The 20,346-nt window shown below is 35.4% G+C and overlaps 1 protein-coding gene across 1 annotated transcript in view; it reads left to right on the top strand.

The window, feature by feature from the left end:
- The window catches only part of METTL8 (methyltransferase 8, tRNA N3-cytidine), a 90,233-nt gene that overhangs the window by 39,931 nt on the left and 29,956 nt on the right, over positions 1-20,346 (top strand). Inside the window, 2 exon segments of the mRNA XM_014785859.2 lie at positions 200-354; positions 18,635-18,726. Of these exon segments, the coding sequence (XP_014641345.2) occupies positions 200-354; positions 18,635-18,726 (247 nt within the window).

Below are 20,346 nucleotides of genomic sequence, written 5' to 3'. Positions count from 1 at the left end.
ACACTGTAAATATTCTTTTCCCTTCTCTTGGCCTGAAAATACTTCAGGAGAGAAACTATCATGCCCATCTTTCATTTAAAAATTTTTAGTTTTCGTGTTGTTTCTCAGGTTGTAAACCTTTTGGACCAGTTTTTGGCTATTAGATAAACAATACACTGTTTAGTCCATATTGACTAATTATTCATTTGTAACTTTCCAGGTACTGATTAGGATGAATGTGATTTGGAGAAATTCTATTTCCTGTCTAAGGGTAACAAAGGTGCCACACAGATACCAAAGTGGTTATCACCCCGTGGCCCCTCTGGGATCAAGAATTTTAACTGACCCAGCCAAAGTGTTTGAACACAACATGTGGTGAGTTATCTTTTTAGGGCTGATATTATGCATGTATGTTAAACATCACCAGTGGTATTATTTTCATTTAGTGCCAAGAACGAATTTTTAAAGCTGATCACTTAGCTTATATTGTTGAAGTTCAAAAGCCAGGATAACTGATCCCAACTAAGTGTTGCCAATTCTGAATTTCTTTGCAAATGGAATTGGAAAAGTGAAACTTCCCAAGTGCTTTCCTCAGCTTGCAGGCCCTCCCCGCTCACCTCTGATCCTAATTTGCCAACGTATCACTGGGTGGCGGGGAGGAGCCTCTTTTCTAGGTAGAGCCCTGCTCCACAGGCTCTTCTCTCTTTTACAGATACTTGTCAATCAACAAATATGAGTTCAGGACCTGCTGCTTACTGAGCACCAGGGAGAACGTACTGGTATTACCCTAGTCCATGCTGTCAGGAAAGCCACTCGCTATTTGGGAAGATAGATGTTTATAGGAAAAATTGATAATTAGCAAATTGTAAGGACTATATGCCTTTTAAGTATAACTCAACAATACAAAACCACTTCTGTTTTGACATAGTCAGGAAGATTTCTCCTTTTTTTTTAAATTTCAACTTTATTGAGGTATAATTGACATATAAAGGAAGATTTCTTTAAGTGTGGAAACTGAGATTAGGATAATTTTTCTATCTCCAGTACCTAGTATAGTACCTGACACATAAATATTTGTGGAATAATGACTTGGATAGGTAAAGCTGGAGTGAGGGCATTCCAGGTGGGTAGAAAGTCATAAAATAACAGAGATGAGGAATTATAAGGCATATTCGGAGAGAGTGAATAGGGTAGTTTGCCTTAGATAGAGGCTTTTCTAGGAGATTGGTGAATGATAAGGTTGGAATGATATAGGCCAGGGATAGAGGTGGGAGCAAGATTGTGTGTGGTCTTGAATTCACAGCTGAGTGGCAGGCATTACAGAGACACTGAAGAGAAATGACATTCTACATAGCATATTAAGTATATGTATTTGGTTAACAGTATACTGAACAGATCAGCAGGTAGAATAGAGGCAGGAAAGGGCTAATGATTGAGAAGTTGTGAAGGAAGAATAAATAGAACTTGGTACTTTTGTAGAATAAAGGAAAAGGAAGCATTTGACTCTGAAATTTTGATCCTAGATGACTAATAGAAACAGGAAAATCAAGAGGTAAATTGATTTTTTTTATTTTGAAGAAAGATGGTGAATTTAGTTTTAGATATTTTGAATAGGCTTTGGGAGCAGGACATTCTGGGGAAAATGTCCAGAATACAGACTCCGCTGCTGGGAAGAAGGAGAGGGGTCAGGGTTGAGGATGTGAAGTTGGGTATGATATCTGCAGACAAAATTTTTATCTGACTAGCCTCAGGAGCAGAGTCTCTAGGGCTAGGAAAGTGATTCGTGGACTTTTTGTGTTTTTATTCCAACTGGATATCAATTTTAAAAGGACATAGATTGACCTTTCATTAATCAGTCCTGCACTATACAATATGGTGGCCACTAGCCCCATATCGTTATTGAGTACTTGAAACCTGGTTAGTCTGAATTGAGATGTGCTGTAACATTTTAAAGACTTAATAAAAAAAAAAAAAAAAGGTAAAATATATTATTAATAATTTTTATACTGAGTTACATGTTAAAATGATATTATTTTGGATATATATTGAATTAAGTAAAATATATTATTAAAATCAATTTCATTTCTTTTCAGTTTCTTTTACTTGGCTACTAGAAAACTTTAAATTACATATGTGGCTGACATTATACTTTCTTGGCAGTTGAATTAAACCATTTTGACTACCATCACCAGTACGGACAGTTGTGGTAGGCTGTGAGATAATTGCCAGGCAATTAAACCTCCAGAGGAACTTCTGGTCCTAGGCCAGCTCCTCGTTTACCAATTTTCTTTTCTTATTAGACTCTAGTGATTTAGCTGTCTATGTTCTCTTTTTCCATCTGCTACCACCAGCTCTTTGCCCAAGATTCCTGCCTACCCATATAAGTTTTATTTTGTCATAGGCTCTCAGGGAGGCAAGGGTCATCTGGTTCAGTGCCTCTCAAACACCGAGGCTAGCTTTGGGCTGCTGCACAAGAATCTTTTGGGGAGTTATTATTTCACTAGGTCTAGGGGTATGGCCCAGGAATTTGTAATTTGAAAAAGCTCTTTTAGTAACTCTGTTGAGCAGCCAGGTTTAGGAGTCCTTGATCCAGTCCAATGGTTTTCAAACTTTTCTTTAGCAGCAGAATTTTTTTCCAAGTGAAGTCTCCACATGGAATCCCAATTTTTAAAAGGTAAAAGCAAACCTGTTCTGAATGACATGGGCATAGAGGCCTGGGGCATCAACAGCTCCATCCCTTCTCCTCTCACTCCTCCTCCCTCACTCTAGCAGCCTTGAGGACCTTCAGGATTCTGTTGACTCAAGTTTGAAAACCTTGATCTAGTCTTGACAGCCGTCCTCCTCCGTAGCATACCCCGCAAAGAGTTGTCCAGCCTGTGCCAGGATACCTGTAGTGAACTTTCTGCAAAGGCGGATACATACTGTAATAACAATAAAAATAACTTCCTCCAAGGGAAGAGGGAAGTAGTTGCTTAACATCATCTACCCGTGTACCCCTTTTTTTGTTGTTTGCTTAAGGAGATTTGTAAGTTAAACTGAAAACCAGAAGACTGGTTTACTTTCCCCTCTTCCTTCAAGTCCAAAGTTCTGTCCAGAAGTTTTCTCTTCCTTTCTTATTTCCTCTTTTATATTAAGAATAATGTTTCCTTTCTTGCTGAATTTTGATTTTTTAAAGATGTTTCTAGAAAAGTCCATGTCAATTTTCTCTCAGAGATGTTAGTCAGAATTGTCTATAGTTCATTTTTCCCTTTAGCCTCTGGTTTAGTTAGTAAGGACTCTTTACTCTGTATATGACTCTCTTTTTAGAAATTTTTTTGAGAAAAAAATAGATATCCCTTCTTATTCAGTTTCTAATATCCTGAGAAAGATTTGTCTTCCATATTCTGGATATTTGTATTACTAATATTTACATCTGCCTATAGGCTTTTATTTTTTAATAATTTAGTCGAGTGAAATTCACATAACATAAAATTAGCCGTTTTAAAGTGAACAATTCAGTGGCATTAATTATATTAACAATTTTGTGCAACCAGCCCCTCTATCTAGTTCCAAAACATTTCCATTGCTCCAAAGTAAAATCCCTACCTATTAAGCAGTTTATCCTCACCCTGCAGTCCCCGAGCCCCTGGCAACCACCAGTCTGTGTTATGTTCTGTCTCTATGGATTTACCCCTTTTGGATATTTCATATAAATGGAATCATACAGCATGTGTCCTTTTGGGTCTGGCTTCTTTCACTTAGCATAATGTCTTGGAGATTTGTCCATGTTGTAGCATATATCAGTATGTCATTCCTTTTTATGACTGAATAAGATTCCATTGAATGGATATACCACAATTGGTTTATCCTTTCATCCAGTGATGGACATTGGGTTATTTCCACCTTTTGGCTCTTGTGAACCATAGAAGCCTTTTGGCTTCTATGAACATGCCCGTACATGTACTTGTTTGAGTCCTTGTCTTCAGTTCTTTGAGGTGTATTCCGATGAGTGGAATTACAAGATCTTATGGTAATTCTATGTTTAACTTTTTGAGGAACCACTAAACTGTTTTCCATAGTGACTGAACCATTTTACATTCTGCTTATAGTCTTTTAATTATACTTAGTACATTTATCAGTTTTGGGGGGCACTGACATGAAACTATATTCAGAATGCTTTTGAGAAATGGCCAAGAGATCTGTCTATACTAAGCAACTTTTATAGTTACTTGGAAAACTCATTCCTTATTCCATGCTGTTCCTGGTTCAAGTATGTAGGAAGTTTTCAGGGGATCCCTGAAACTTATAAGGAAGTAGTAAACACTTGTATTATCATATGACTGAATCAGCCAGGCCAGTGGCTTTCAAGCTTTTTGGCATGATCCACAGTAAGAAGTACAGTTTACATCATGGACCAGTGCATGTATAAATAACGTATACACATAGATGAAACAGGAACAAGAGTTTTCTGTACAGTTTTACCATGTGAGACATGCACTGATATTTTTCATTGATTCTATTCCACTCTGTTTCTGTTTCTTTCTCTTTTTACATGTTTAGACTAACTAAATTGATTTCATGATTCACTAAAATGTTCATGACCTTTAATTTAAAAAGTACTGAGCTAAGCCATTCTCTATAGATCCAAGGTAGGACCTGTATGTTGCCACACGACTTTCTATTATATAATCTGTTTAAGTAATAGACTGTTTCCAGAATCCCAATAGAGTTCAGATATCAAAAATTCTTTCTTATTATATATTGTGAATTTTCTTTATATAATCATTGTAGTTATCATCTGATTCCTCTTGCCCTGTTTCATACATAGTTCTTTAATACAGTTAATAAGTATTTTCTTTGTCTCCATTATGACATTTGTCATGAGAGGCAGTCTAGTCTAGATGTTGAAAGCACAGACTGATTAGTTGTCTAACCGTGGGAAGTTAATCTCTCTGTGCCTCAGTTTCCTCATCTCTGAAATGGGATAATAATAGTAATATCTGCCTCATAGAGTTGTGAGGATTAAATTAGGATATCTGATATAAAGTGTATACAACATAGTAAATAAGCAACATATAAGAATTAGCTATCCTATTATTATTATTACCGTTTTCTAACATGTAATTTAGTTAATTATGTATCTGTTTTCATTAGTAGGTTGTATAATTCTTCAGAGGAGAGCTTAGTTTATGCCTGTTTCATAGCTATATTCCCAATATTATAGGCACCCAATAAGTATGTTTGAATAAGTGAATCAATATAGAGAATTATAAGATCCAGTTCAAGTCCACTAGAAGTTTATAGCTATACTGAGAGTTAATATAGTGGCTAAACAGGGGCTTTAGAATCCAAAAAATCTGAGTTTAAATTCTGACTCTACCCCTTTCCAGCTATGTGAACTTGAGCAAGTACCTTCATGTGGTGTTGTGAGTATTAAAAGAGATAAATATTTAGAACTCTTAGTAGTAGTAAGTGTTCACTAAAGGGCATCATTCTTATTATCATTATTAGATGGAAGATTGAGATATGTACCAATGAATAAATAAAAAATATAGAGGAGTATGCAAGGTCATATGGTGAAGAGAGTGAAGACCATAGGACTTCAGAATAGGAACAGATTCCCGGCATGAGGATGGAAGAAAAAGCAGTAAGACTTTATAGAGCAAGTAGGATTTAACTTGGGCTCTGAAGGACGAGGAGGATTTGAATAGTGAAAACCATTTGTTCTAGACAAGTGGTAGCGTGAGCAAAGATCTGCATTTGAGAATACGTGAGGTATATTCCAAAAGAGGCAAATAGAACAGCCCATTTGGAAGAGAGGTTTTATATTTTGAAACTGGGTCAGTGAGTGGTGTGACAAAAGAAGTATTTTAGGAGAATTAATCTGGCTTTGTTGTTCAGGATACTTTAACCATTATAGAACATGAAGTGATATCTTTTATCCCCAGCATTTTTTGTTTATTGACGTATACCCGTCACTAGCCTAGGTTCTGTGGAGTACTTGAGAGGAATAGGAGACGATCATTGCTCTAAAGGCACGCTGGTCTATTTCACAAAGAAGCTTAAGTCTTCCCGGTAAAGAAGATAGGATAAAACTGAAAAAGTATTCCTCCTTTAACATAATGAATAAGAAATAGTAAAAGCAAGAAAAAACTATACCAACAGCAACCAAAAAAGTCCACAAACATGGAAAATTAGTGACCAAGGAAAGAAACTGTGGATTCACGTGTGGCTCGGCGTGGCCCCTAACCCCACCTTCATCCCTCGGAAGCAGTACTAGGGAAAGAAAGTCAGGTGAGAAATCATTACTAATACTCATTAGGCAGTCCTGGCAAAGGTTGAGAAGGAACCCTTGAAAATAAATGTTCTTACCTACTGCCGCAGAATTTGAGGTCTCGGCAGAGCAGGGAAAATCACAGGGCTCACCATTTTTCAAAGTTCCATGCTGAATTGAGAGAACTATCCAAAGCCCAAGGGAAACCCTCTTAGGAGTAGGAACATCCTAACTAGGAAAGTGAAACCTAGCATAGGACTTAATGAATCTCAAAAAAAAAAAAGGAGCAGATCCTTATAAAGGCTGCCCACTACCCAGTGGATTTCCTCCCTTCCCTCCCACTGCCTCTGACACCCTCAGGTTACAGAAAAATGGACAAACTACATAATACCCAGCCTTCAAACCGGAGCTTACAGGAAAAGATAAACAGGTCCCTGAGTAACGTTGGGTGTCAAGAGAATTTATCTGCAGAAAATTTAAAACAGAAAGGAAAGATAGGAGAGAGAAAGAACATAGCCTGCATTATGGATTGGTTTGCATTTTTCAATATTTTATGTCAAGGGAATCACAATATATGCTGTCTTTTTTGTCTGGCCTCTTTCACTAAGCATAATTATTTTTCACTTTATCCATATTGTTGCATGTATCAATAGTTTGTTCATTTTTGTTGCTGATAAAAGACTTCTAATCAGAATATATAAAAAGCTCTCAAAATTCAATAAACAAGCAACTCAATAAAAATGGGCAAAATATTTGAACAGACACTTCACCTAAGAAGACACAGATGATAAGCACATGAAAAAATGCTCAACATCAGTAGTCATTAGGGAAGTGCAAGTTAAAGTCGCGATGAAATACTACTACATACTTATTAGAATAGCTAAAATTCAAAATACTGACCATAGCAAGTGTTGGTGAGTATTTAGAGGAACTGGAACTTTCATATACTGCCGGTGGGAATATAAAATGGTATAACCACTTTGGAAACAGCTTGGCAATTTCTTAAAAATTAAATATATACCTATTATATGATTCAGCCATTCCATTCCTAGGTATTTACCCAAGAGAAAAGAAAACATATGTCCATACAAATACTTATACATGATTGTTCATAGCAGCTTTATTTATATTAGCCAAGCTTGGAAACAACCCAAATGTCCATCAACAAGTAAATGGATAAACAAATCATGGTATATCTGTATGGTGGCCTACTACTCAGTAATAAAAAGGAATGAACTGTTGATACACACAACTATTGATGAATTTCAAAATATTATGTTGAGTGAAAGAAGCTATAAATAAAGAGTATATACTGTACTCTTACTGTACCATACTAGAGAATGTAAGCTAATCTATAGAGATAGCAGATGGGGGTGGGTGAGAAGGGGAGTGGGAGGGAGGTATTACAAAGGGGCACAAGGAAACTTTTGAGGATAGTGGATATATTCATTATCTTGATTGTGGGGATGGTTTCATGAGTGTCTACATATGTCAGCACTTACCAAATTGTGCACTTTAAATATGTACAGTTTACTGTATGTCAGTTACACCTCAATAAAGCCATTAGAAAATATGGTTGCGTCTATACATTGGAAAATAATGTAGCAGTTAATAAAAATGAGATCTGTGTATACTGATATCAAGAGATGGCTATGGTATGTCATTAAACAAAAAGAACAAGTTGCAGAAAACTATATCTAGTATGGCCTCTATTTTTTAAGGATTCTTGTACCGGTGGTACATGTATATGCATATCTTTGTTTTTAGGGAGAGAGAGAAAAGTCTGGAAAGGTCCACATTATACTGATAACAGTGTTTATATCAGGGATGAGCATGGGAATGAGAGGTAGGGTAGAGATGACTTTATATTTTATATGCATTAGTATTATTTGAATTTCAATTTTTTTATTAAAAAAAGAATGCCCCCCCATGCACCTATTCCCATCTTATTTTATTCTTTAATAACTGATTACAACTTCTTGTCTTCTCAAAAGTTTTGAGTTCTACCAAATCTTCTTTATCTCTGTATCTCCAATTCACAGCCCAGTACCTGATAGATACAGATTCTCAACAAACGTTTAATGAGGGAAGTAAGTATTGGTTTCTTCTAGCAGCTGTGACCTCTATTCCATTGTGTGCAGAAGTGGGAAGACATTGGTTCTTTCTGTGTTTGTTTCCTTTGTGAGTCACTCATTCCTAAGTAAGAAACTGATTTACTAATAAAAATAGTCAACTGAAATATTTATTACAGCTGAGAAGTGGGCAGGCAGGAGTCAGAGTATAAATTAGTGTCAATAGTAGAAAAGCTTTAATTGAAGTTAGTTTAGTTATTGGCTGATAGACCTATAACAACTATATTTCATCAATTCTGAGACTCACATTTTTTTCACTGATTAATATCTCTGAAATCATGATATTTCTTACAATTGATGGCATCTTAGAATTGTAATTGGAAGTGGTTTTTTTTTTTTCTTTCTCATTGGTACGGAAAATAATGGTATCTTAGATTTGTGAAGTGGGATAATTATAATTTCAAAGTACTTAATCTTAATTGTACACTGTTTTGAGAACTTTTATTTTGCTAATATAAAAACTGACAGACAGAAAATTTAAGTGGTTTTCCACTGCCATACATCAAGATTAACATTTGAGTATTTGTTATATTGTTAGAAAAGCATGAAACCTTTTGTTATATGGGTAAATGGGCAACAGAGATAGATAGAAAGTTGTTCCAGGAGGAAGTACATGTGAGCATATGAGAAAATATGCAACAGTAAAAGAAATACAAATTAAAACAATATGGTACCTTTTTAGATCTATTAAAATAGCACCAAAAAAGAAAGAAAGAGAGAGAGAAAGAGATTTAAGATAACACATAATCCTGGTAGAATTGTAAATTAATACAATCTGTTTGGTTACCTTTCTATTTTTTTGTCTCATCTGTTCTTTTACTTTCTCTACTGCCTTTTTAGCTATGCATCTTTGTATATGTATTTTTTAGATGTTATTCTAGAGCAGTAGTTTCAAACATTTCAGTCTCAGAACCCTTTTATACTCTTGAACTTTATGCTCTTAAACCCTTTATACTCCTTATACTCATTGAGGACCCCAAAGACCTTTTATTTATGTGGATTATATCCATTGATATGTTCCATATTAGAAATTAAAACTGAACCATTAAAAATATTAATTCAGAAGCCAGCCCCCTGGTGTAGTGGTTAAGTTCACCACGCTTCACTTTGGTGGCCCAGGTTCACAGGTTCAGATCCCAGATGCGGACCTACACCACTCATCAGCCATGCTGTGGTGGCAACCCACATAAAAAATGGAGGAGGATTCGCACAGATGTTAGCTCAGGGCTGATCTTCCTCAAGCAAAAAAAAAAAAAAAACAGGAGGATTCGCAACAGATGTTAGCTCAGGGTGAATTTTCCTCAGCAAAACAATATATATGTTCATATTAATTCATTTTAAAACAACAATAATAAACCCATTACATGTTAACATAAATTACATATTTTAATGAAAATATCTATTTGTTCCCCAAAAATGTAGTACAAAGAGTGGCATTGTTTTAAATATTTGCAAGTCTCTTTAATGTCTGGCTTAGTGGAAAAAGCTGAGTTCTCGTATCTGTTTCTTCATTCAATCTGTTGTGATATATTGTTCAGGTTGAATTATATGAAGAAAACTTGGCCTCTCACAGATATGTGCTTGTAAAGGAGAGGAGGTTTCTTTTTTTTTTTTTTTTCAGTTGATGTTTTAATAGTTTATAACATTGTGAAATTTTGGGTTGTACATTTTTGTTTGTCCATCACCATATATATGTCTCCCTTCACCCCTTGTGCCCACCCCCTACCCCCATTGCTCCTGTAACCACAATATAGTTTTCTCTGTCCATGTGTTGGTTTATATTCCACATATGAGTGAGATCATACAGTGTTTATCTTTCTCTTTCTGGCTTATTTCACTTAACATAATACCCTCCAGGCCCATCCATGTTGTTGCAAATGGGACGATTTTGTCTTTTTTTATGGCTGAGTAGTATTCCATTGTACATATATATACCACATCTTCTTGATCCAATCATCAGTCGAGGGACACTGAGGTTGCTTCCACTTCTTGGCTATAGTGAATAATGCTGCAATGAACATAGAGGTGCATAAGCCTCTTTGGATTGTTGATTTCAGGTTCATTGGATACATTCCCAGTAGTGGGATAGCTGGATCATAGGGTATTTCTATTTTAAATTCTTTGAGGAATCTCCATACTGTTTTCCATAGAGGCTGCACCAGTTTGCATTCCCACCAGCTGTGTATAAGGGTTCCTGTTTCTCCACATGCAAGGAGAGAAGTTTTTTAATAGCCTTTTAAGATAAGTGGAGGTATTTTTCTTGATATTACACTAAATCTCAGCAGTGGTAGTTTCTTAGTTGCGATATGGAATATGAAACCATATCAGTGAACTTTTGGTATTCTGCTATGTTATAATCCATTGGCACTCCTTGTGCATTGAATGGATCTTTTACCTGTGCATCATTTTATTACGTCATGCATGGATAATTTGGAAAAGTTTGGTTCCCTGTTTTATGTAGATCTTCCAAATGTTGATACATTTCATTATACAATATTTAAAATTCACATTTGTTGGGGCCGGCCCCATGGCTTAGTGGTTAAGTGAGCGCGCTCCGCTGCTGGCGACCCGGGTTCGGATCCCGGGCTTGCACCGACGCACTGCTTCTCCGGCCATGCTGAGGCCGCGTCCCACATGCAGCAACTAGAAGGATGTGCAGCTATGGCACACAACTATCTACTGGGGCTTTGGGGGGAAAAAATAAATAAATAAAATCTTTAAAAAAATAAAAAAAAATAAAAAAAAAAGAAAATACTCATTAAAAAAAAATAAAAAAAAAATAAAATTCACATTTGTTGATATCACCACTATTCTCATCAGGAAGGTCTCTAAGTATTGGGAAGCTATCAAACTCATGGTTGTGGACACAACTTTTCCAAAATTTTAATTTTGCTTGAAAGCACAAATACTGTCATTTGTTTTTCTTAAAGTGATAGGCTCATTTTGTTTACTTTTAAGAAAAGCCAAATGCCCACATCTGAATTACTTTAGTTTATCTACAGTTGCTGTTTCAAGTAAAAATAGCATTCCATGAAAAAAAGCAGATGGTTCAGTTCACAATGCAAATGTTCGTACAAGAGGTTTTCTACAAGTCAGTCATCATACTTTAGTATGCAGCAGAAGTGCTTTATGTGTACTTCTCATTTTGTCACATAGAATATTAAAAATATGTGTACCAAGGGTAAATATTTTATAAAATAATTTTTACTGCTTCATCAAGCACATTCTTCAGTGAATTTAATTTTTTTTTTTAAACAAAAATTAGTGTATTCTTTACCACCAACTGGATGGTGTTCTAGAATCAATGACTACTAGTACATTTTAGTGCCACTGCCTTGTTTCATACTAAGGCAGTTATAGTTTTTTTTTTTAAGGGGAATTTCTTTCTTTCTTTCTTTCTTTCTTTCTTTCTTTCTTTCTTTCTTTCTTTCTTTCTTTCTTTCTTTCTCTCTCTCTTTCTCTCTTTCTCTCTTTCTCTCTTTCTCTCTTTCTCTTTCTCTCTTTCTCTCTTTCTTTCCTTCTTTCTTTTTTTTGAGGAAGGTTGGCCCTGAGCTAACATCTATTGCCAATCTTCCTGTTTTTTTTTTTTCTTTTTTCTCCCCAAAGTCCCCAGTACATAGTTGTATATCTTAGTTATAGGTCCTTCTAGTTCTCTATGTGGGACGCCACCTCAGCATGGCTTGATGAACGGGGAGTAGATCCGCGCCCAGGATCTGAACGGGCGAACCCTGGGCCGCCAAAGTAAGTCCGCCAAATGGGCAAACTTAACCACTACACCACTGGGCCGCGCCAGCAGCTGCAGTTTTACCTGTCATTGTTTTCATACCATCAGGGCAAATATCAACACTGACAAAGGCAAATAACAGTATTATTATGAAAATAGTTTTGACTTAGTGGATAACCTGAAAGAGTAGACCATACTCTGAGAACCACAGTTATAGAGATTACGATATGCTTCCTCAACTTCATACAGTCTACTTAGAATTAATATTGTACCACATAATAAAAAATATAAGAATCTTACAACAATATGACTCCGCTTATCCATCCATTGTTTATTGTATTATTGCCATATGATTTACTTCTATATATGTTATAAGCTCTATAATTCATTTTTATTATTTTTGCTATATATAGTTATTAATTTTTTTAAAGAAATTAAGAAAGGATAAAAAACAATTGTCTTTTATAGTTACCTACATATTTATCACTTCTGGTCTCTTTATTCCACCCTATAGATCTGAATGTCTAGCTGGTACCATTTTCCTTTAGCCTGAAGAACTTTACTTAACATTTCTTATAGTGTAGATTCTGCTGGTAACAAATTCTCTCAAATTTTGTTCATCTGAAAATGGTCTTTATTTTTAAATTTTCAAAGATATTTTCACTGCATATAGATTTCTAGGTTGACAGATTTTTTTCTTTCAGCATTTTAAAGATGTCATTCCTTTGTGTTCTGGCCTCCATTTCTTCTGATGAAGAGTCAGCTGTCATTTGCGTTGCATTTCCCCTGCATATAATAGCTCCTTTTAAGATTTCTTTTTATCTTTGGTTTTTAACGGTTTTCTATGTTTTTATCTTGCCTGGAGTTTGCTGTACTTCCTGGATTTATTGATTGCTTTTTTTTTTAAATCAAATTTGGAAAAATTTTCACCAGTATTTCTTCAGTTTTTTTCTTACTCTATTTCTGAGACTTCAATTTATGTGTTTCTTAGGGTAATTTGTATTATCCCATAGGTTACCAAGACTCGTACATTTTTTTTCCAATCTTTTTTCTCTCTGTTGTTCAGTTTGGATAATTTCTACACCCTAAGTCTTTAAGTTCACTAACCCTTTCTTTCTGCATTATCCATAAGCTATAAGCCTACCCAATTAATTTTTTATTTCAGATATTATATATGGGTTAGTTCTAGAATTTCCTTTTAATAGTTTCCATTTCTTTCCCTAGACATCCCCATCTATTCTCTCATTCTGTCCATCTTTTCCTTTAAATCTTTGAACATATTTTTTTTTAAAGCTGTTTTAAAGTCCTTGTGTACTAATTCCAATATTTGAGTTTCTCTATGTCTATATTTATTGCCTGCCTTTTCTCTTGATTAAGGATCACGTTTTCCTGCTTCTTCACATGCTAATAGTTTTGATTGTATGGTGGACATTATGGATGATATCTTGTATGGAATCTGGATTATGCTATCTTTCTTTAAAGGTGTTGAATTTTTTCCAGCAAGTGGTTAAATTACTGCCAAATCTTGGTCAGGTCACATTAAATTTTAAGTGTTGTTAGAGCAAGACTGTTTGGGTATTGTCCTGAATTTAGTGTGGTTCTTATTCCTATGGCATGGTATTTCTGGGGTCTTAATTGAATACTTGAGGTATTCAGAGAGGTCTCTCCACTCTGGCTTAGCCAGAACTCCAATACCTCCAAGCACTGCACTGCCTATGTCCAGTTAGTTCTCTTTTCTTCACCATCACCCCCAGAATCCTTTCCACTAAACCCAGTGGAGTCTGTCCTGTGGGGAGCAGCCAACGCCAGCTAAAAACCCTAGGAAAACTCTCTTGCAGACTTCAGGAGCCCTCCCCTCTGTCCTACTGCCTCTTTGGTATTCTGCTGCACAAAGTCTCACCACCTCAGCAACTCTGAACTCTGATCTCTGCCTTCTCGACTCACAAAACTGCCATTCAGTGAGACAGCCACTCTCTGCTTGGGCTCCACCTCTGCACCACAGTCTAGAACGTGTCCCAGACAGAAAGCTAGGGTGAATATGGGGATTGACCTTGGTGTTTCTCTTCTCTTAAGGATCACAGTCCTGCACTGTCTGAAGTGTAGTCCAGTGCTTAAAAAACAGTTGCTTCATATGTTTTATCATTGTTTATGGCAGGAGGGTAAGCTCGTTACCAGGTACTCTGTCATGGCCAAAGTCACAAGTCCTATCCAGCAGTTTTAAGTCATAATTATGAAGATTTTTCAGCTATATAGAAAAATATGTGTGTATACACAAATACAGGAAGAAAACTTGAAAAATTGAGAACTATTAATCTGTTAGGATATTTAAATGACAGGTAAGACTTTTTAAATTTTTCTGTTATTATAACTATGTAACAAATATGACTTTGTTGTGGAATTAAGGATTATTGAAATAATTTTAAGCTGAAACTAATAAATTCCATTTCTTCCTTTTACCTAAGAATAAATATTTTATTGTTAATTCACTAGTCACTTAATACATTTGTTAAATTTGTCTTTAAATTTTGTTGTATAATGAGACTTTTACATACATAGTAAATGACAAAGACAGAAATACATTCTATCTGCATAGCTTACACTGGGTGCTTTGGTTTTTATCTGATTGTTAAAAATTATAAGAGGAAATGGGACCACATTCAGCAGAATTTTCTATAGGTAGTATCTTCAAAAATGTTAGTACTCAAGCTAAACAACTGGGGCGGGGGGGGTGGGTTGTGTGCGTGTGTGTGTTTTAACTTTTCCAAACCAATCACACAATTATTTAGACTGTTATTGCCATCAACTTAAAGCTAAAATAAGGAATCATCATTCAATTGCACTGTACATATAAGGGAATAGGAAAAACACATACACACCCCCACATATGAACTGATGTCATAGTACTTATGACTACCACATACTTATAAGACTAATTCTGCCATCCATGTTGTGAAAATTTCTTACTCAAAACTCCTATCTTTTGGGCTGGCCTGGTGGCGCAGTGCTTAAGTTCATGCACTCCACTTTGAGAGCCGGATTCACAGGTTCGGATCCCAGGCGTGGACCCACACCACTCATCAAGCCATGCTGTGGCAGCATCCCACATACAAAATAGAGGAAGATGGGCACAGACATTAGCTCAGGGCTACTCCTCCTCAAACAGAAAGAGGAAGATTGGCAGCAAATGTTAGGGCCAATCTTCCTCACCAAAAAAAGAAAAGAGAAAAAAAAAAACCCTATCTTTTATTTTTGAGATTCCTTTTTCTCAAATTCAAGTTTTCAGGAAAAATATTCAGTATATTTTGTATTTTCTGCTCAGTTCTCTTTTTTACTTTTTTCTTTTTTAAGAAAGCATATTTCCTTTTTTTATCATAAGGATTGCTGGGTTTTCCCCCAAGAAGGATGATATAAAGTTTTAATGACCATTGTTATATGTCTTAAACATATAATAGTGTCTTTATGTAAATATATATATTTTTTAATTATTTCTAGTCGAAGCAGCCTTACAATATTAAGGAAATTTTAAGACAGTTATCTCTTAATTCCACTATTCCAACATAATTATTTCACCCAATGTGTATGTAATTTTCTATAATTGTGATTATAATATATGTATAATTGTGAGGTCTGCTGTTTTAACCTGAGGTTATTTTGTAAACACTTTTCCATGTTGTTACATAACCTTCATATTTATCATTTTAAATGTCTGTGTAATATTCCTTTGAGTTACTATAATTTTTTCATTACCCTATCACTGAGGTTGTTTCTAATTTTTTACTACTGTATTTGGTATTCCAGTGAATATCATTGGACAGATACTTCTCTGTACAGAACTTCTCTGTTCTTTTGAGTTACTTCATTACAGTAAATTCCCAGAAGTACAATTCATAAGTCAAACAGTATGAACCATTTTTTTCCTTGGGTGTTGGTGGTGGTTGTTAAATACCTGATTATTTTCAATTTGTTATTTATTTCTATGCTTAAATTTTATTGTAATTGTATTTATTACTTACAAACATGAATGATTCTTATTGCTGTCTGTTGGGTTTTGGTATACATGAATCAGACTTTTCTAATATAAAGAACTGCCATAAAGCAGCAGGTCTGGAGGAAGTCCCCATAAATACAATAGCAGCATTTTATAGGTTTCAGTGGGGATTCTGTAACCGCACAGTGGAATATCTATTCTGCAGCAGCTTAGGATACAATATTGTCCTCACTTAGCAGTTAAGAAAGTGAAGCAACATAAAGAACAGTAGAAGGAAGTTAAAGCAATTTAAGAAATAACTAAATGTATTAGATAGGAAGAAGCAAGTTAAACTAACAGTTGAAAACAAATGCTTAAAGCTAAAGACCACATATACTCTCATTGTCTCAGAGCTTGATTTTTAACGAGGAAATGGATTATTTTCTTTCTTATATGTTGTAGAAATTCATAGATGAGAAGCTTCTCCCCAGTCTTAATGACACTATTTTCTCAGTAAATGTCTGTTGCCTTTAATCATAACTTTCATGTAATAATATTCTCTATATATTTATATGTACAGAATGTATAGTTGCCAGCTCCGAGTTACGTATGTGATTGCTCACATATATTAAAATGAGTCAAAACAAAAGTCTGTTCTAATCTCATTCTTTAAAGCAAGTGACAAAGCTGCTTAATGATTATTTGGGTTGTAAATGGTTAGGTTTTAGTTGAAATAATGGTGGTTAAATTTTCATCTGTGAAACTCTGATTTTTACTTTATCATTTGCTTTTCCTGGGGACTTCAGTATACCAGTTTTAATCCTTCTTAAAAGAAAGCAGTTTCTCACCTTTCAGTGGTGTATTTATAGCCAGGTCACTGGAATATACCCTCTCATATCTGATTGCATAAACATGACTTAAAATAGTACCAAGCTTAGCATCATTCCACCCAAACCAACTCCTTATTCTGTCATTGTTACCCCTGCTTTCCCTGATACTCTGTTTTAAGACCTTGGAATCATTCCTGACTCCTCTTCTTCTCCTCCCGACATCTAGTTAATCTCCAGGTCATAACTACAGTTTTTTCACAGTGTCTCTCCTTCTACTCTTCCTTCTGTTTTCCATGCCACCACCTTAATCCTGGAACTCATTACTCCTAGATCACTGCAACAGTCTTCTGATTGGTCTCCCTTCCTCCAGTCCCTCCCCTTCGTTGTGTCTTGCACACAGCTAAACTGTTCACATTTAAGATCCTCTGAAATCTGACCATTACTCAGCTCCTAACTCCATTGGCAATTGCCTAGGAGAACCAATCAAAGTGAATTTTTTCATTGTTTCTTGTATAAGCTGTCCATATTCCCAGCTTCAGATACATCTCAGTTCATGTTTATCAGTCACCATAGTGATGCACCTCAAGAATTTTATAATTTACCCCTTTCTCATCAGTGAGATAACTACAAATAGGATATGATAATAATGTTAGAGATTCTTCTTACAGTTATAAAGAAGCTATATGTAACTTGAATTTGGAGATTGTAATTTCTTTATTGTTTAGAAAAATGGTTTATTTCAGGAAATTACATCACTCGCTTATAGTTTTACCTATTGCAAAAAAAGAAATGCAGGGGCTGGCCTGGTAGTGTAGTGGTTAGGTTTGCGCACTCTGCTTTGGCAGCCCGGGCTTCGTGGGTTCAGATCCCCTGTGGGGATCTATGCACCACTCATCAAGCCATGCTGTGGCAGGTGTCCCACATAAAAGAGAGGCAGATGGGCACAGATGTTAGCTCAGGGCCAATCTTCCTCAGCAAAAAGAGGAGGATTGGCAACAGGTGTTAGCTCAGGGCTAATCTTCCTCACCAAAAAAAAAAAAAAAAAAAGAAAGCAATGCAAACTTTGTTAAAACAAAACAAAATCACCTTTTTTGTATTAAGACATTTTTGCAGCAGAAAATAATGTCTTCTCATATAGGGAAAGTAAATTCTGAAACTGAAAATACTTAAAGAAAATGCCAGCTCTTAGAAAGGTGACCCTTTTATATGCTTTATCACGTAGTCTGTCATTTAAATGTAAATGAATCCATTTACAGAAATTAAGGCAGCTAATAAGAAAAATCTAAAGTTACTTAAAGAACTGTACAAAATATTTTAAAACATATCTCTTTGACAGCAATATTAGAATACAAATATTGTAAAAGGAACATTTAAAAACGATTAAGGAATGCCCTGTTCATAAATTAACAAAAAGACAAATAAATTTAGCCTTAGAGTAAAATAGAGTAAACCATACCAGCACCCAAATAATCAGGCACTGTAGTGCTCCTGGGACATTACTTCAGCAATCATTTCCAAATGGCTACAGCTTGCAACACACCAGATTTAAACAGAAGAACCATGGGAGTTCCAGGGTTGTACCAGCAATATTAGAAGGAACGTCTGACACAAAATATATTTATTTGACATGGAATTCGTTTGTATCATTTGTCTTTGACTGATCTAGAATGAAATATGTATCCCCTGTCACCCTTTTTCTGCCTTCTTCAATTACAAAGCATGTTTTACAATCTTTTTATTTTTTAATAGGGATCACATGCAATGGTCAAAAGAAGAAGCAGCAGCAGCCAGAAAAAAAGTTGAGGAAAACTCAGCTGTGCGAGTCCTTCTGGAAGAGCAAGGTAGGCAACTACATGTTGTAGCTCCTGGAGCCTGACTTTTCTGCTTGACCTTCCACTGATTCAGTTCACACCCTAGTCTTTTTCTCCTAGTTGTGTCATTACTTTGGAGAGTTCTTACCTTCTACCAATCCACTTGTTTCATTTGGGAGAATTCCTAGTTATTCCAGTGTAGTGAGACCAAAGTTAATGAAATAAATTATGTATTCACCCTATATTTGCTCTTTTAGTAGTCATCTTATTGCTTTTTCTGGGAGATACACACGCATGGGTGGCATTTCAAACAAGATATGAAAACATAACTTTAAATTTTCCCTCTTGTTATGCATCCTTTAGTATGCTGTTTGCGTTTCACTTGCTAGGAACATTCAATAAATTAAAAAATGTTGAGTGAAAAAGGTAAAGTCATATCAAAATGTTGCTGGTCTTTTAGGATAAAGATAAAGTTTCAATAAGGATTTAAGTTACTTTTCTTGGAAGCCTTTGATATTTAGAGTTTAATTTAGGTAAGGCCTTGCCAACCTTCAAAAATGCCTTCTAAAAAATTGGCCTATGCTACTATCACAAAAACAGAAAATAACAAGTGTTGGTGAGGATGTGGAGAAATGGAACCCTTATGCACTGTTAGTAGAATTGTAAAGTGGTGCAACATCTTTGGAAAACAGTATGGGACCTCCTCAAAAAATTTAAAATGGAACTACCGTATGATCTAGCAATCCCACTTCTAGATATAGAGCAAAAAGAATTGAAAGCAGGGTCTTGAGAGATTTGAACACCCATGTTCATAACAATACTATTCACATTAGGAAAAGGTATCCATCAGTGGATAAATGGATAAGCAAAATGTGGTATATACATACAATGGAATATTATTCAGCGTTAAAAAGGAAGGAAACCCTGTCACATGCTATAACCTGGATGAACCTTATGGACTTTATGTGAAATAAGCCAGTCACAAAAAGGCAAATACTGTATGATTCCACTTATATGAGGTATCTAAAGTAGTCAAATTCACTGAAACAGAAAATAGAATGGTAATTACCAGGGGCTGGGGGGAGGGAGGAACACAGAGCTGTTGTTTAATGGGTATAGAGTTTCAGATTTACGAGATGAAAAAGTTCTAGACATCTGTTTCACAACAATGTGAACATACTTAACACTACTGGACTGTACACTTAAAAATGGTTAAGATGGTAAATTTTATGTGTTTTTACCACAATTTAAAAAAAAGCTCACTAAAAAAATTTGGCCTACATCCTTCTCACTGCATTGCTGGGACCCCACAGACACTTTGCCAAACCCCTACATTCTCTAGATAGGATTTTCTACCTTATTTTTCTTAAAATTATTTCTCCTTTAAAACAGGTTGGGTTTTTTTTCTTTTTTAAAAAAATAATTTATTGAAGTAACAAATACAGAAACTTACACAACTCATAAATGAATTCTTACAAAGCTCAATGAATTTTCACAACACCCAACTCAAGAAACAGAATATTACCAATAACCCAGCAACTTCCTCACGCTCCATCCCAATTACAGTACTTCCCTCAACCCCTCAGACTCCACAAAGAGCAACACTATTCTGACTTCTAGTACTATATATTAGAACAACTTGGGTCTGGT

The sequence above is a fragment of the Ceratotherium simum genome, chromosome 9 (assembly GCF_057802395.1).
Source record: "Ceratotherium simum simum isolate JZ-2026a chromosome 9, ASM5780239v1, whole genome shotgun sequence".
Taxonomy (NCBI): domain Eukaryota; kingdom Metazoa; phylum Chordata; class Mammalia; order Perissodactyla; family Rhinocerotidae; genus Ceratotherium; species Ceratotherium simum.
Note: the sequence above shows the minus strand (reverse complement) of the source record. Positions and strands in the feature narration are given on the sequence as shown.